The 17,776-nt window shown below is 43.5% G+C and overlaps 1 protein-coding gene across 3 annotated transcripts in view; it reads right to left on the minus strand.

Moving 5' to 3' along the window:
• Positions 1 to 17,776, minus strand: part of ZBTB16 (zinc finger and BTB domain containing 16) — a 178,225-nt gene that overhangs the window by 53,594 nt on the left and 106,855 nt on the right. For 2 of the 3 annotated variants that reach the window (XM_006912794.3, XM_006912795.2), the window contains exon 4: positions 3,101 to 3,187. The exons of the other annotated variant lie outside the window; for it this stretch is intronic. In XM_006912794.3, the coding sequence (XP_006912856.1) occupies positions 3,101 to 3,187 (87 nt within the window). The remainder of the gene's footprint in view (positions 1 to 3,100; positions 3,188 to 17,776) is intronic. 3 annotated transcript variants of the gene reach the window in all.

Below are 17,776 nucleotides of genomic sequence, written 5' to 3' on the forward strand. Positions count from 1 at the left end.
TCCCTATATGTGTTGGTCATTATCCCTTGAGAAGGAGCATCTAGTCTTTTACCTCTCAAATCTGGGGCTGACCTGTACCTGCTTTGAACAATAAAATCTGATGGAAATGATGTTGTATGTTTCCAGCCTAGCTTTTAAGAGGGCTGGCAGTTTTTGCTCCCTGACTCTGGGAACCCCAAGCTGTCATGTGGGAAGTTCAGGCTACTCTGCTGTAGAGAGAAACCACAAGGAGGAGCACTGAGAGTCAGGTATATGAGTGAGAAAGCCACCTGGGACATTCAGCCCACTCCAATCTGCAGGCATTACCTGACTACAACCACAGGAGAGATCCCAAGTGAAAACTGCCTGACCGAGCACAATCAACCCACAGAACTGTCTGAGATGATCACACATTGTTCACCTACTGTTGGAGTACAGCAACTGATAACTAAAACACTCCTGTGGTCAATCCCTAACACAGGAGCCAGGAGGATATTTTAAACATATAAATCGAGTCATGTCATTCTCCTATTCAAAACCTTCCAACGGACCCTTTCCCCCTTCCTATAAATGTGTGTGCGTATGTATGTGTGCACACACATGTGCAGCTTTACTGAGATATAATTCATACACCATACAATGTACAATTCATGCTTTTAAAATACAGTTGATCTTTGACCAATGTGGGGGTTAGGGGTGTGAACCTTCTAAGCAGTTGAAAATCCACATATAACTTTTGACTCCCCCAAAATTTAGTTGACCCTCAGTATCTACGGGGGACTGGTTCCAGGACACCCTGTGGATACCAAAATCTGTGGATGCTCAAGTCCCCTATATAAAGTGGTGTAGAACAATGCATACAGTTAGCCCTCCACATCCACAGACTCCCAAACCACAGATCAAAAATAGTACAGGTATTTATTGAAAAAAAAATCCACATATATGTGGACTCATGTTACTGAGGGTGAACTGTATACAGTTCAATAGCTTTTAATATATTCAGAGATGTGTAACCATCACCACAATCAGTTTTAGAACATTTTCATCACCCCAAAAAGAACCTGCCCTCACCCATTAGGAATCAACCCCCTACATCCCCACAACTCTCCCAGCCTTCCCTGGCACTTACTAATTTACTTTGTCTTTATAGATTTGCCTATTCTAGATGTTTCATATAAATGAAATCAAGTGGCCTTTTCTGACTGGCTTCTTTCACTGACCGTGTTTTTAAGGTTCACCTATGCTGTAGAATGTATCAGTACTTCAATCCCTTTTATAGCCCAATAATATGCCATTGTATGGAGAAACTATCCTTTTTGTTTATCCATTCAGCAGTGGATCTCCACCTCACGGCTATTATGAATACCGCTGCTATGAACATTCATGTGAAAGTTTTTACATAGATGCACGTTTTCGTTTATCTTGGGTACATAGCTAGGAGTGGCATTGCTGTGTCATATGGCAACTCTTATTTAACTTTTTAAGGAATTGCCAGACTGTTTTCCAAAGTGGTTGCACCATTTTATGTTCCTATTAACAGTGTGTGGGGGTTCAGATTTTTCCACACCCTCGCCAACACTTCTTACTGTCTGTATTTTTATTACAGCCATATCCTAATGGGTGTAAAGTAGTGTCTCATTGGGATTTGATTTGTATTTTCCTGATGGCTAATGCGTGATGGCATCTTCTTGTGCTCACTGACTATTTGTCTATTTTTAGTCCATTTTTAATTTTTGTTATCTATATTTTTATTATTGAGTTGTAAGAGTTCTTTACATTCTGTAACTATAGGTCTCTTATCAGATGTATGATTTGCAAATATTTGAAACCTCTGTGTGGCTCATACCCTCACTTTAGGATTCTGCTCAGATGTTACCTTCTCAGCAAAGACTCCTCTGACCTTTTGTTCTAAAATACCACTTTTCTCCCTATCACTCTCTATCCCTTATCCTGCTTTATTTTTTCTTACTAGCACCTACTATCACCTGACATTATATTATACACTTATTTGCCTACATTTTCCCTATTAGAATCTCAGTTCCTTGAGGAATGCCATTTTATATGTTACTATACCTTAGATGCCCTAACAGCGCCGGGCACATTGTAGGAACTCAATAAATATTTATTAAATTAAATACATCTACTACTATTTATTGAATGCTTACTATGAGCCAAACACTCTGCAAAGCACTTCGGATGAAGTATCTATTTTAATACCTACCACAACTCTATGCTATGAGGTAGGTACTATTATGACTATACTTTAATAACAGATGAGGAAACCCAAATTAAGAGAGTTTAAGTAACTTATCCATGGTCCCACCAACAGTAAGTGGCAGAGCCAAGATTAAACCCAAGCAGTCTATGCGTGCCACTCCCATCCCCCCTACTCACTTTGGTAAGTCACTTTCCCTCCTCTGAGCATCAGTTCCCTCATCTAGACATGAAAGTAGCCTCTTGCCTTACGGAGTTACTGAAAGAGCATCCAAAGAAGATCAAGGAATGCACGGAGAACAGTGAGTGCCTGGCACACTGTGAGCATTCAGTAAGTGTGAGGTATGCTGATGACGATGATTATGATGATGACAGGAATTATGATGATGAGCCGATATTGATGGGGTGAAATCAATGCTTTGAACTTAAAGATAGTGATACTGTTGCTCATTAATATTGGTCAAACGCATCCTTGTATACAGATTGCTTTCTTTTAGACAATGACAACTGTAGCAGAGGGAGGACCAGCCCAGTGTGGCCACACCGGGTTTCAGGGTTAGTCACATGGGCTACGGCCCTTCAGAGAGAAGGGGATGCTTAGACAACATCACTGACTTTCTAAGAGGCCTTAGAAAGTCAGTGATGTTAGAAAGTCAGTAGACTGTTAGAGGCAGAGATCTTAGCCTAAGCCAGGGCAGCTGTTCTTAAGGGGCAAAGTCACACTAGTAAATTCCTGCCCGGCCAGCCCCATAAGCAAGAGTAGCTGATCCTGGCACAGCCTTCCCACTCACAGCTTCCCCAGGAAACGACTGTATAGATTGCTGAAAGAGGGTGCCAGCAAGATACCTCCTACCCGTACACTGTCACACTGTGGAGGACCTGAGAATGAAAATCAAAGTCGACTCACCAGTATGGGTCTGCCTGTGTGTCTCCAGGGCATCCTCCTTCGAAAACTGGGCACCGCACTGATCACAGACAAAGGCTTTGGCACCCGCTGAAAGAAAGGAAAGGCGGTTACTCACTATCAAGAGTGACAGTCCATGAGGAGGTGAGGTCCTGGGCCAAAATCATGTAGATAGACACTAGGGGAGGGATGTACACATGTGAAAACCCTGAGTGGGAGAATCCATGGCCCCAGTAGCCAGCTCAGACCCTCCCCCAAGATGTGATCACCCACCCAGATGAGCTCCAAATGCCCTCATCTAGAGACCATTCAGAGAGAAGAGGGAACAAAATCAGAATAACCAAAACAAACAAAGATGGGCTCCAAATGAGATGCTCCAAAAAAAGGGGACTTTTGGGGGGCTGGCTCCAGGTGAGGAATAGAAAGGAATAAATGATAGAGTGAGGGGAAACGTACCCTGCTGCCTAGATTATACTTCATGGGAAATTAAGAGCTGACATACCTCTACTTGGACAAACCTCTAACTCAGTGTGTCCAAAATTAAACTCACTGTCTACCCCAGCCACCTCCTGCAGCTGACCATTTAAAAAATCTGAATGACTTTCCAGGGCCCTCAGTATAGAGTCCAAACTCTTCAAGACAACTCACAAAACACTTCTTAATATGCTTATGTTTCCTGCTTTGTCTCTCATTCCTCGCTCTTGCTCCCTACTCTCCAGCCCTACTGAGCTGCTCTGGTTCCCTGGAGGAGCCATGTTCTTCCTCATTTCAAAGTCTCATCCTTCCATACTTCCTCTGTCTCTGATATTCTTGCCACTCCTCCTGGCCCCACAGTACAGCCAGCCCTTATTTGTAATTTATGCATCAGCTTCCTTGTTCTTGCCCCCTTCTTTGGGGGAGACAGCCCTTCTTTATGCTGCCATAGCGCCCTGTACATTCCAGGTCATAGCTTCACCATGCTCTCTTATAAATGCTTGTGCACCCAACTCCATCTTTGGACACACTGTAAGCTCCCGAGGGAAGGAGCATGTCATCTCATGCACAGCTGCATCTGTCCAACCCCCAGTGGGAACCTATTACTGTACATATGTAATATGTACAGTAATAAACTGTCAATTCAGTCCTTGTACATATGTAATATGTACAGTAAATAAACTGTAATATGTACAGTAATAAACTGTCAATTCAGTCCAATTCAATTTGATAAACATTTTTAGAACTATTATTTACAAGGCTCAAAGTGACAATGTTCCAATGTCAAGGGCAACAGGACTTTTTACCACTTGCTAACAGTCTTCAAGGCCCCGATGTTGTCGCATCTAGAGGCACCTGTTGTAAGCCTTGGCAGTTTTCTTTCAAAATGTCTTCTATGTGCATCTCTTCCACTGCATATCGTTAATGCCTGCCCCTATCCAGGCCCTTTTTGGGTCATGCCCAGAACACTGGAAGACTCAAGGATGGTTGCCACACCACCAGCTGTCCTCCGAGCATCCCAACAAATACGGGTTCCTTGAAGGCCATCTGATGCCTCACACTTCCTTGCTCAAGAAGATACAATAATGGCTTACAGTCTGCACTGATTCTAAATTCCTCAAACTTGGCTTCAAGGCCCTTCCATAATCTGACCCAGTTAGTGGTCCAGCTTCACAGGGAGTTCTCCTCACTGGCCCTCTCTGCTTGATCCTCCCTGAGTCTCCGGGCTTGAGCAATGCCCAGTCTCACTCCTCTGTCTGTTATTCCAGTCCCATTTCATTGTCAAGACTGGAGTATGCATGCACCAAGCCCTCACTGCTCTGCCCTTTCTAATCTGCCACTGAATTTTGTTCCTTTCAACACATCTCAGCACTTCTTTAAGTGTGTCTGTGCTTTAGTTTTTTACCAGAGTTTGTAAGAGGCAGAATTACTTTTTACACATATTGTAGAAAACAATGTAGTGCTGTTTTCAAACCATCTCAGATTTCCTGAGGCTTTATCATATACCGCAAGAGGCTAAGTACTTAAAATATATCATTTCCTCTGATCCTTGCAACCTTTTAAAGTACGCACTATTTAGTATCCCCCATTTAGAGGATGAGGAAAATATCCCCCATTTAGAGGATGAGAAAACTCAAGCTCAGACAGGGCAAGTAGCTTGCCCAGTGTCACAAGGTGGGTAACAGAGAAGAGGGATTCAAAGCCAGGCAGCCTGACATCAGAGCCTTTGCTCTTCATCTCTACACCTTAGAGCCTCCCTAGTGTTCCATCTGCAAAGGTGCTACACGAATAAGAAGGTGGTCCTGGGCTTCCTTCTCCCAATAAAAAAAGTGAAAATACAATCTACCCCTTGTATACATCAAGGTTTTGTGTAAAACTCTATTTGGAAAAATAGTTCCACTACTTTTTTAAAAAGCCTGAAACCTCTACCTGGGAGCATTAGCACACCTTTAAGGACTAGAACTCAGACTACAAGTCACACCACTATAGCCTTAAACAGCAATAAACAGTTCTCGCCAGCGAAGGCTGTCCGGCTCCAAGAGGAGATCTGGAATGTCAGGTCCTATGAGGCACTCACCTTGCCTCTATTCCTAATGATGAGGAGGAGATAGCTTCTAGTAGGTGCTCAATAAATATGAGTAACTGAATAAATAAATAACTGGGTGTCCTTTCGAGCTGAAGGGAGTCCTGGGGTCAAGGACCTATAACCAGATTCTAGAGAGCTTTGAAGAAAGCCAAGAAACTTGATGTCCAAGCAATCGCACTGTGTATTCATACAGGTGGCAGCCAGGACCATTTTTCATCCATTTATACTGGAAATGCAGCTTGTGCCTCAAAGAGCAGAAAGGGCCAGAGTGGAAAAACTGGGGATGGATGAGGCCCCAGCCCCCTCACAAAGAGAAACTCCCCCAGTCACAAATCATTAGCCAGCAATGATTTTCTGTGGATCTGTAAGGGATCTGATTTTAATTGTATTTCTTTCTTTGGTTCTATCAGTTCTCACAGCTCCCTAGAGATGAAAGGGGAAGAGGAGGCCTGAGGAGGGAAGGGGGGACTGGAAAGGGGAGGGCACTCTGGGGCTCGCTGTGGTGGGGAGCCCTGTGATGGGGTGAGGAGGCCCCAGTACACAGCTTCAAAGGGATGTGGTAGGAAGGGTTCTTAGAAAACAGTCACCGATGTGGTTGTCTTAGCATCTGCTTTAATGACTGAGAAACAGAGAGAAAGGAAGAAGAGCAGGTAGGAAATAAAGGGCCGGATGTGTGCCATCAGACAAGTTCAGGTGAAGATAAAACAGATTAGCACACTCCATCTAGTCAAGGTTGCTGGCTTGGCCCAAGCCTGACCACATCTGGTTATCCTCAAAGTCCTCCCCCGTCTACGCCTGCCTTGCCAAAGTCACAAAATTGAGCAGAGTGTGTGAAAGTCCCCTGTTCTCAGTCACTCCGGGTCAGAATCTTCATCACACATGGATACCACAAACACTGGCTCCCATTCATGAAGCCCCAGTACACCCACTACCCCGACCCCAACTCTTCCCAACTACCCAGGGTGAGCCCAGGAGCAAAGACAGGCAGTTCCAGGACATAAGAGCCGGCAGAGACAGGCCAAGGAGACATGTGCCTTTAAATTGTCTCTGTAATGGCTGGCTCAGAGGCAGAAATATTTGGCAGCCCTGAAATTAAAAGTGATAAATTTCCTCGCCAAGCTTTGATCGATAATAGAGGCCTCATCTGTTAATCAATAAGACAGTCTCTGCCTGTTTACTGTGCATTTGTTGTTCGCTGCTGCCTTCTATATGATGTCAGGTTTGCATTCAAAGCAACTCAAGTGTGTATAAACCACATGGCCTTTCCCAAAATGCATTATGGTGACATCATTCAGTCGCTAATACGTTTATAAAGCATCACTGTTAGGGGGTGCTGGGGGAAAAAAGGAGGTCATGACAGTTAAACACAATGGGTACATAAGGACACATTAGCAACATTTACCCCCACTGTATTTCCTGGGGCTCTTCTTGGAGCAGGGAGAACTCTAGTGCACAGTTCAGGGGTGCCCACAACTCACCATATACTTCCTATATACGGAGGATGTTTTTTGGGTATCCATTAAGTATGCGCCAAGGGGAATTACAGGAAATGAACAAAAAAGACAAATCTTTGCCTTCAAGGAGCTTACGTTCTAGAAGGGAAGGCACATTTTTAAAAGTAAATATAAAATAGGTGACAATCAGTGATAAAAAGAGAAATAAATTAGGTGAAGAGGGATCGAGAGTTGTCAGGGGCTGCGATTTTATATGGGATGGTCAGGGAAGCCCTCACTGATAAGTTGGCATGTGAGTGGAGAATTGTCTTAAAAAGATGAGGGAGGAAAAAGCAACACCTATATGGGAAAGCCCATTCCAGGCAAAGGAAGAGCAAGAAGGCCGGCTGGTGAGAATGGAGTTGGTAAGGGGAGTGACAGAGACAGGGTCAAGGAAGGGGTGGGTTGCAGGGAGAGACATTAAATAGTAAAGAGGGAGAACCACAGGATGATGAAGTGGTTCAAACTCTTGCTCTCCTCCCTAGTAAATACGAATCTTGGTGAACTAAAAGAGATAGCAGCAAGATCTGGGGTGGGTGGGGAGAGCTGGGTCCCAGTCCTGGCTCAGCCACCCACTGTTGTGGACATGAAACATGTCATCATACCTCAATGAACCTACTTCCCAGTCTGTAAAATGGGATGACCGTATCTGTCGGCCTTGCTTGAGGCTGCTGTGAGGATAGAAGGAGATAATGGATAGTAATAAACATAAAACCCTTTGTTAATCACCAAACACTCTGCAGTTATAAGATGTTATTTATATCTTGGGAAGCAGCTGAGTGTGGTTAAGAGCTCAGGACTTGGGTCAGACAGATCAGAGCTCAAATACCAGCCGAGCTAATCACCAGTCGTGGCCCCTCAGCAAGTGAGCCTGTCACATCATCTGTGAAACAGGAACAGGAGGAGTAAGTCCCTCAGAGGGTTGTGACAAGGAGAGTAAAGTGCTCAGCCCCATGTCTGGGGCAGATACACAAAACCAGGAGGTAGGAGCTCTCATCATCACCAGGTCAGGCTCGGGGTCATGATTCCTTTAAAGAACTCCTTTGTGCAAAGGATGATTGATTCTTACTGAAATTCAATGTACAGTTACTTGGGAGTCATTTATCTTGTGTGAAGTAAGACTCACATTTGTAAAGACATATTTCACTATAATCTTACACACATACCTTGTCCCTTTGATTTAAAGGTGAGTGATTGTCTTGTTGAGGGGAGCAGGAATATGTCACAGGACCAACAGGTCAGTACTGGCAGTCACTCAGCACCTGGCTCTTAAATCCTCCCTGAACGACGCCCAGGAGCCCCATTCTCCGGGCCTGTGCTGCTGGGCTCTGTTCCATCTCCCCCAGCAGACTGTAAGCTCTTTGAGAGCAGGGCTGCCATCTCTTTGGTTCTCTGCTCCATCCTCAGTGCCCTGTTCTGTGCCCAACATGCAGTTTATGTTCACTAAATGCCTAGGAAGGGGGCAGTGGCCATGCAGGGCGCTGCCAGGCTGTCCCCTAGGGGGTGGCAGAGTCCTTATTCTACATATCCTGGGTTCTTCATTGTCCCTTTTTTCACAACTCAGGGACATGGTCTCTGGCTATAACTCAGGCAATTGTGGGGAGGAAAGAGGCTAGGAAGTGGGGCTGTCCACCTCCTCTGGAGCAAGATCTCCCTTTAATCATCCCTCTGCTCCCTGCGTAGCCACCCAGGACTCATACCTCTGCAGTAAAGAAGCAACCCCTCCCTCCAGTACACTCAGGAGCCTCCATCCAAGAAGGCTTCCGACAGCCAGAGTAGACCCTCGACTGACTAGCAGAGATCTGCTGAGTGACCCCCACTCTGAGCCCAGGCACTGAGTTTACCTGAGAGTCAGTGTTAAAGAGAGAGACAGACAAACATCCTTGCCCCTGCCATGTGGGCTCAAAGATGCCTTAAGCACTACACTAGAGGGAGTAGAAACTGCCTGACCTTCTTTAATTTTTCACATCCCCACTTCTCCCCTTTCTCCTTGACTTCCTGATGCCCCCAGAAAGCTAAACAGGGGCTAGAAGAAGGAAGGTTCTAAGCAGGTTTTACGGATGGGTGAAAAGAAGGGAGGCAGACTCCACGATCCACATGGAGGCTGGAGCTGGTCTAGACCCTCCTTGTGTGGGAGCTGCTTTCTTTGTGTGCTAAGGATCAACCCGACTTGCAGGACTCAAAAGGGGGATGTGCCAGGAAAGCACTTTCAAAATCATAAAGCTTTCTCTAAATGGCCAGCATTCCAACAACAACAGAGCTAAAATCCAGCAGAAGCAGAGGCGGGTCAGGCTCCCCGTAGCTGCCCCCTCCCCACCACTTCTGGCCTCTCCTTGGCAAAGTACAGTCTTCCTCTCTACTTGCCTTCCCCACCAGAAACGGGCTGGGGGTCCTGAGCATCTAGGAAGGGGGGAGAAGAGGCTGAACGCAATCAGATGTGAGCTGGTGTCTCTCTGAAGTAAATAAGGCAGAAGCCAATGAGAGAAGAAGCAAATTTAAAATCCCTCCCTCTCCAAAATCTCTCCCACCCCCATGCTAATAAGAAGAGGGTGGGAGGAGAAAAGGAACCACTGAAAAAACACCTAACGTTTGCCAGGATCTAATGTTGAGTAATGTGTCCTTTTTCTTTTAATTCCTTGAGATTTTAAAATAAACATCTTGAATGTTCTGATGAGATATGCATGCCTGCTTACATAAGGAAGTACAGAGTGTACCAAAACAGCAGACCCAAAAAAAGCATAAGCTGTCAGGACAATGAGTACAGACACGGGGCATTTTACAACGGACCATGGTGTACAGTTTTATTTACAGTACCTCTTATCAGACAGAGAACAGTACACTGGCTGCCAATTCCAAAGGCCAGCACTGCGTGTTCTTTCACTCAAGGAGATGTGTGCTCCCCGAGAGGAGCTGGAAGGCGTGCTCTCGCGCTCTCTCGCTCTTGTTCTCCTCTACCAACAAAACAAAAACTGATACGAAACCAGAATCTCTGTAAGGTACACACATTCAGGGGGAGAGGGAAGAGGCAAAGCAAGTGGGCAGATGTGGGTTGAATGGAAAACAACCGGCCCTATCCACTGGCCCAGGATATGGTTCAAGGGCAGCTCTACTTGATAGCGAAGTGGGAGATACAGGTGTTCGGGGTCTGGCCTCCCTACAGGACGGGACGGTGAATGAGCTAAAGATGCGGGGCCTCAATCAAAGGGAGGACTGAGAAAGCCACCAGGACAGTCTCCCAGGCCAGGCAACAGAGCTAGGGGAATAACCAGGGATTGTGGGAGGCAGGGTTTCAGATCTCTAGAATCAATTTCCTATCAATGACCCGGCAAGTGGATAGACACCTCACACTTGGCAAAATGTCCATTCTGTAAAAGATAAGACCTTGGAGTGGATCAAAAGGAAATGCTGAGGTATCTCTAGTCTAAGAGAACATTTATTATCCCGCCTAATAAACCAGAAGGTTCTGTGCTGCCCTGGTGTCCTTGGCTTTCATTGGGATTCTGCGGTCCTGTTCTCATGTCCCACAGAGAAAACAGAGGGCCACCTTGTCCCTTATCCCTGAAACTCAATTCTCAGCCCAGAGAACCTTGGAAAGCTCCTTTGTTACCACTTTTAGCATCAGCAGTAATCCAATAGGCTAAGAAACACAGCCTCTGGCCGGTACAAACACGCATACGCTCAGTATACAGCGGCATATGAAAAGTTAAGAATCCTTGCTTTGCAATCAAACAAACCTGGGTTCAAGTCCTGGTTCTACCATTTCTAGCTACCACCCGAAGCAAGTTAATTATCTTCTCTGAGTCTGTTTCTTCACCTGTAAAATTGGCAGAGTAGCTACTTCTCAGGGTTGAGTGATGATTAATTTAAAGAGTATATGGAAAATTCTTAACACCATGCCTAGCATACCATTAACTGCTCAGTGAATGCTAGCTGTCATTAAGACCATCATTATTACCATTACTTTCTCCCTCAATGTCAATGTCTGAGACCCATACAGACATCAAATTCATGCAATAAACATATCATAATATTTAAAATAGTCTTGCCATCCCAGCCAAAACACAGAGAAAAAGAAGCAAGGAAAGACATCCATTCTGGATGGGTCTTCAGCAGACTTTCTCCAGGGACTGGAAGATAAAGAAAGGCAGATGAAACTAATGATTGGTCACCTCCAAGAAACCTGTATACAAACGAACAATTACAAGTAAAGACAGGGGCTGATCAACCTGCCCTGGGAGAACAAAGAGATGGCACCTCTCCAGTCGGCTTCCAAAACTCATGGCCAAGCTTTAGTGGAATTATCATCCTCCTACTGAGATGGATACAAACCTACTTAAGATGAGTTACTTTAAAGAAAATACAAAGAGGACGGTAAACCTATTGCAGTAAAAACAACAACAATATGCAAATCTTCCTGAGGTGTAAAAGTACTGATTCAGGGGTTCACCTTACCACTGACTTTAACCCATTTCTTCCCCCGGCCACTTCCACGACTGGCTGATTGAGATATGATGGTAATCGATGCAATGGCACAAAAACCTCTCCTATGATGAGAATGTCGGTCCCCGCTCTGAGGGATAAGACTTCCTTCCAGACGCAGTGCCAACTCAGAGATCTCCCCAAACAGAAGTTCTACAGTGGCTGGTGGCCAGACACGGCTTTGGGGTTCCTCCCACTCATTGGTGGTATGGTCCAGGCAACAACTTTGTAGCCTCACTTCCCTTCTTAAAATGAGGTTATTAATCCTCACAAGACAGTTTAAATAAGAACCTATATGGAGTTCCTGGCACACACTAGGGGCCCGAATAGTTGTTTTGACTCTAAAATAATCTGACTTCATCAAGTTGATGAGCTCCAGGAGGCCAGCCTCTGGCCTGAACCTTCAGGAACTCTGGCCCATAATATTCCAGTCCCATAGTTCATGGGGGAAGGTCTATCTGCAATGAGTAAATGGTCAAGAGAGGTGAGACTGTGCTCTCTAGGGCTCTGGTACACATGGTATTCAGTTGTTTTGGATGACAGAAGGGGTCACCGTTAGACAAGGCAGGTAGGTAGATGGCTCAAGGAGGGTTCTGCTGGCCAGGAGCACCTAAGTGTTACGAAGCACCACAAAGAGAAATGGACTCAGAGTCCTGACTGTCCCTGCCCGAGCTACGTGGCCTTGGGTGAGTCAGTTCATCTCTACGTCTATAAATGACAAGTTTTAAAACAGGACAAGTCTAAGGGTGTTGTGCGAGAAGCCGGAAGCAGGTGACAAACATAGCTAAACGTGGCTATGAAAGGGAGCTCAAAGGCTTACACACCTTGGTGATGGGAAGATGCTGGCTGGACAAAGCTGAGGCTGGATTCCCTGGTTCGGCCAGGGGATTCCTTCTCAAGGGGAATACCTTGCTCTATCAAGCAGGCAAAGTGGAACAGAGAGTCCAGACGCTGGGAGAATCATTAGCCAGACAGAGTGGAGCTGAGCCAACGAGCCTGAGGCAGAGGCTGACCCTCGAGTTCCAGGGAACACTGAAGCTTTCAGGTTGTCACAGCTTTGTTTAAAAGAGGTAGCACTGCAGTCTTGGCATATGTAAGAGACTAGGTTAAAAGGCCAGGAAAACGCCAGTGGGGATTTCTGCCATGATTTAATGGGATATTCCCTCAATATTTGGACACCAGCAGTCGTCTTCCACGCTGGTCTCCACTGGTGGATTCTCAGGTGAGAGGTTCGGAATGCAAAGAGGGTTTCCTGCCAGTATGCAGTAGCTTCAAAGCTCTGCTTGTTACCTGCGCCTTTGGCCTCCTCCTCTCAACCTCAATTACCCTGCTCCTTTCTCCTGAAGTACCTCCAGAGTTCTCTGTCACAGGCCTTCTCTTGAAATCTGGTGTGGGGGGATTCCCTCCATAACACACCTCCCCAGGGTAAGATGAACTATGGAGAAATGCAAAACCAGGCTGCTCCAGGGGTGATGGCCAGAATCAAAACCCTGCCTACCCACAAATTTCAAGCTGGTATCTGCCACCGCCCCAGTCCCTCGAAATCCCCAACACTCTTGCCAATTAAATTTTCACTTGAGGTATTTCAAAGGCAACGGAGCCCAGCCTTCCTCAGCCCTAAATGCATCCTGGTCGTCCTTCCTCCCTTTCTCCTAACAGGATCTTTCCTCTTCATTTCTCACTGGCTGAAAAGTATCCCAAGTCCCATCACAATGCTGGGACCTCTTTGGGACCCCTATAGTGGCAATTCCTTCATCCCCTCTCTTCTCAGAATCCCTTGTTCTCTCCCTATTCCTAGCACCTCTCTCCAATTCCACTCACAACTGTGTGTGTCCTTCGTTTTTAACTTAAAATATCACAGGTGATCATATTTCAACAAGTGACAAGAAATAAAGCATTTCATAGGGCTTCAAATGCTGTCACAAGTATGACAGCCATTGTACTCTCCAAGAAACCATGAGCAGGGCTCTGCACACAGTGTCTGCTGACTATTCCCTTGGCTGTGAGCTGTATGAACCCTGCAGACGGGAGCTTCTCTTCTTCTGAGAGCTCCACCAGGAAGCCATGACACAACCTCCCAGATATCCAGGCCGGGCTCCTGGAAGAGATAAAATTCAGAAGGCAGAGGAGCCTCACTGCCAAGCCTATCTCTGGCTTTGACGTCAACAGATCTGAGATTTCTGCTCAGGTACCCACCAGCCACATCAAGAGCATTAGCAGTCTAACCTCTCTGAGCCTTGGTTTCCTCACCTGCTAAAGAGGTCATGACGTATCTCTACCAGCCTACAAGCATGACTCTGAAGTTGCACAACTCCAGGGAGTACCACTCACTCAGAAATGATGCCACCAGGTTGTTAGGAGGTTTAAACGAGATGATGCATATGAAGTACCTAACAGTGGTAACTGGCACTTGGAAGCTGTACCCTAACTCTTCCCTCTCCAGATTCCTAGTGGTCCTACAAGGCCACCCTGCAATGAGAAACAGTAATCCTGCTACCGCATTGATAGTAATAATAAGAATATCAACGAACCAACACATATTGAACATTTATTATGAAATTGGAACTGTACTAACTACTTTATGTTTTAATTCCATTTAATTCTATTCCATTTTATAGGTGTGAAAATTGAAGTTTGAAAAGCTTAGTTTCCGTGTCAAAGGTCTCATAGCTAGTAAATGTCAAAGATAAAGAAACTAACTAAAACAGGGTGACAGCATGGAAGGCCTAACTAGAAGAGCCTTTGATTATATAAAAGGTTAAAAAGTAAGAGGTTCATGTAAAGGGAGTAGAAAAAATGTCCCAGAGGCAATGCGCTCGAGTCCTCTGCTGTTCTCACCACCCCAGCTCACTCCTTGAGTTAGGGGATCATTCCCACAAGCTCTGAGGCCACCCTCCTCAGTTCACACCCTCTTCTCTGAGCACCTCCCTAACAAGAACAACTTCATCTCTCGGTCCAGGAATATAACACCACTGTTCATCAAAGAGAGTCTGAACTGGGAGCCAGCAGCACCACGGTCTAGATCTGGCTCTGCCGCGGACTTTGGTGTATTCTATAATCCTGATTTACTTGGCCTCCATTTCTCTACCTCTAAATTAGCCATCATTTTCCTAGCCCCTCCCTGTCACCTAAAGCTGTTATGGAGAGGAAGGAGTTCCAGGACATGAAAACGTGTAGGGCTTTAAAGGTACAACCGGTCTTTAAGACTGACTTCCATCACTCCAAACAATGGATAGATCATCCAGAGAATCAATAAAAAAATAGAAGATTTGAAAAACATTACAGACCAAATGGCCTAACAGACATAATCGGAACATTCTATCCAACAACAGCAAAATATACATTCTAAAGCACACATGGAACATTTTCTAGGATAGATCATAACATAAGTTAGGCCACAAAACAAGTCTTAGAAAAATCAAAAAGGATGAAATCATACCAACTATCTTCTCTAACCACTATGGCATGAAACTAGAAATCAATAACAAGAGGAAAATTATAAAATTCACAAACAGCACTCTCATGAACAACCAATGATTCAATGAAACTAAAAGAGAAATTAAAAAGTTCCTTGAGACAAATAAAAATAGAAACACAACATTCTAGAAGTTATGTGTTTCAGTAAGAACAGTTCTAAGAAGAAAATTCATGGCAACAAATGCCAACTTTAGAAGCAAGAAAGATCCCAAATCAACAAACTAACTCTATGCCTCAAAGAAACAGAAAAAGAAAAAGAAAAAAAAACAAGCCAAAAGTTGATGGAGGGAAATAAAGATTAGAGTAGAAACAAATGAAACAGAGAATAGAAAAACAGCGGAAAAGATTAACCAAACTAAGAGATGATCATTTGAAAAGATCAACAAAAGTGACAAACCCTTAACTAGACTAACCAAGAGAAAAAGTGAGAGGAGCCAAATCAACAAAATAAAAAATGAAAAAGGAGACTTTACAACTAATACCACGGAAATACAAAAGAATATAAGAGGCTACTATGAATAACTATATGCCAACAAACTAGGCAACCTATAAGAAATGGAAAATTATTAGAAACATACAACTTACCCAGACCAAATCAGGAAAAAATAGAAAATCTGAATAGACCAATTACTGGTGAAGAAATTGAATCAACAATAAAAAAATCTTCCAATGAAGAAAAGCTCAGGACCAGATGGCTTCATTGATGAATTTTATGAAACATTTAAAGAAGAATTAACACAAATCCTTCTCGAATTCTTCCAAAAAGAGCAGGAAACACCCCCAAACTCATTTTATGAGGTCATTTTACAAGGCCAGCATCATCCTGATAGCAAATCCAAAAAGGAGACTACTAGAAAAGAAAACTACAGGCCAGTATCTCTGATGAATACAGATGCAAAAATACTAACTGAATTCATCAGCACATTAAAAGGATCATTCACCATGATCAAATGACATTTATTCCTGGGATACAACGACGAATCAACATATGCATATCAGTCAATGTGACATATCACATCAATAGAATGAAAGAAAAGAATCATATAGTCATCTCAATGGATACAGATAAAGCATTTGACAAAATTCAACATCCATTCATGATAAAAACTCCTAACAAGTTAGGCACAGAAAGAATATATCTTGGCATAATAAAGGCCACATATGACAAGCCCAAGCTAACATTATGGTGAAAGTTAAAAGCTTTCCTTCTAAGATCAGGAACAAGAGCAGCGTATCTACTCTCACCATTCTCATTCAACACGGTACTAGAAGTCCTAGCTAGAGCAATCAGAAAAGAAAAATAATGGGCATCAGAATTGGAAAGGAAGAAGTAAAACTGTCTTTATTTCCAGATGACATGATTTTATATAAGGAAAATCTTGAAAACACAACCAAAAAATTGTTAGATCAATAAATTCATTAGAGTTGCAGGATACAAGATTAACCTACTAAAATCAGTAGAGTTTCTATACTCTAATAATCAATTTTCTAAAACAGAAATAAACAGATCCCATTTATAACAGCAACAAAAACAATAAAATACCTAGGAATAAATTTAACCAAGAAGGTGAAATTTCTCTACTCTGAAATACTTTAAGACGCTGATGAAAGAAATTGAAGAAGATACAGATAAATGAAAAGGTATCCTGTGTTCATGAATTGGAAGAATAAATATTGTTCAAATGTCAATACTACCAAAAGCCAACTATAGATTTAATGCAATCCCTATCAAGATTCCAATGGCATTTTATACAGAAGTAGAAAAAAAACACTCTTAAAATTTAAATGGAACCAGAAAAGACTCCAAGTAGCCAAAGAAATCTGGAGAAAGAACAACAGAACAGAAGGCATCACACTCCAAAAACGGACAAATAGATCAGTGGAACAGAATCGAGAGCCCAGAAATAAACCCGTCCATGTATGGTCAACTAGGATTTGACAAGGGAGCCAAGAATATTCAATGGAGAAAAGGCAGTCTCTTCAATAAATGGTGCTGGAATAATTGGATATTCACATGTAAAAGGTTGAAACTGGACCCCCATCTCACACTATTCACAAAAATTAACTCAAAATGGATTAGAGATTTGGAACCAGAACACAGTAATAAAGCTCCTTGGCATGGGCCTTGGAAATAAATTTTTAGGTATGACACCTAAAGCACAAGCCACAAAATAAAATATAAACAAGTGGGACTACATCAAACTAAAAAGTTTCTATGTAACAAAAGAAACTACCAAGGTGATGAAAAGGAATCTATAAGATGAAAAAAAAATTTGCATCCCACATATCTGAGTATATATGTATAAAAAACTCATACAACTCAATAGTAAAACAACAAATATCTCAATTAAAAAATGAGCAAAGAACCTAAATAGATATTTTTCCAAAGAAGATATATGAAAGGCCAACAGATACAAGAAAAGATGTTCAACATGACTAGTCATTAGGGAAATGCAAATTAAAACCAAAACGAAATATCAGCTTACACCTATTAGAATTGCTATCATCAAAAAGATAAGAGATAAACGCTGGCATGGATGTGGAGAAAAGGGAACCCTTGTGCACTGTTGGTGGGATTGTACATTGGTGCAACCACTATGGAAAACAGTATGGAGTTTCCTCAAAAAATTAAAACTAGAACTGTCATATTATCCAGCAATCCCACTCTGG

The sequence above is a fragment of the Pteropus alecto genome, unplaced genomic scaffold (genome assembly GCF_000325575.1).
Source record: "Pteropus alecto unplaced genomic scaffold, ASM32557v1 scaffold224, whole genome shotgun sequence".
Lineage (NCBI taxonomy): Eukaryota > Metazoa > Chordata > Mammalia > Chiroptera > Pteropodidae > Pteropus > Pteropus alecto.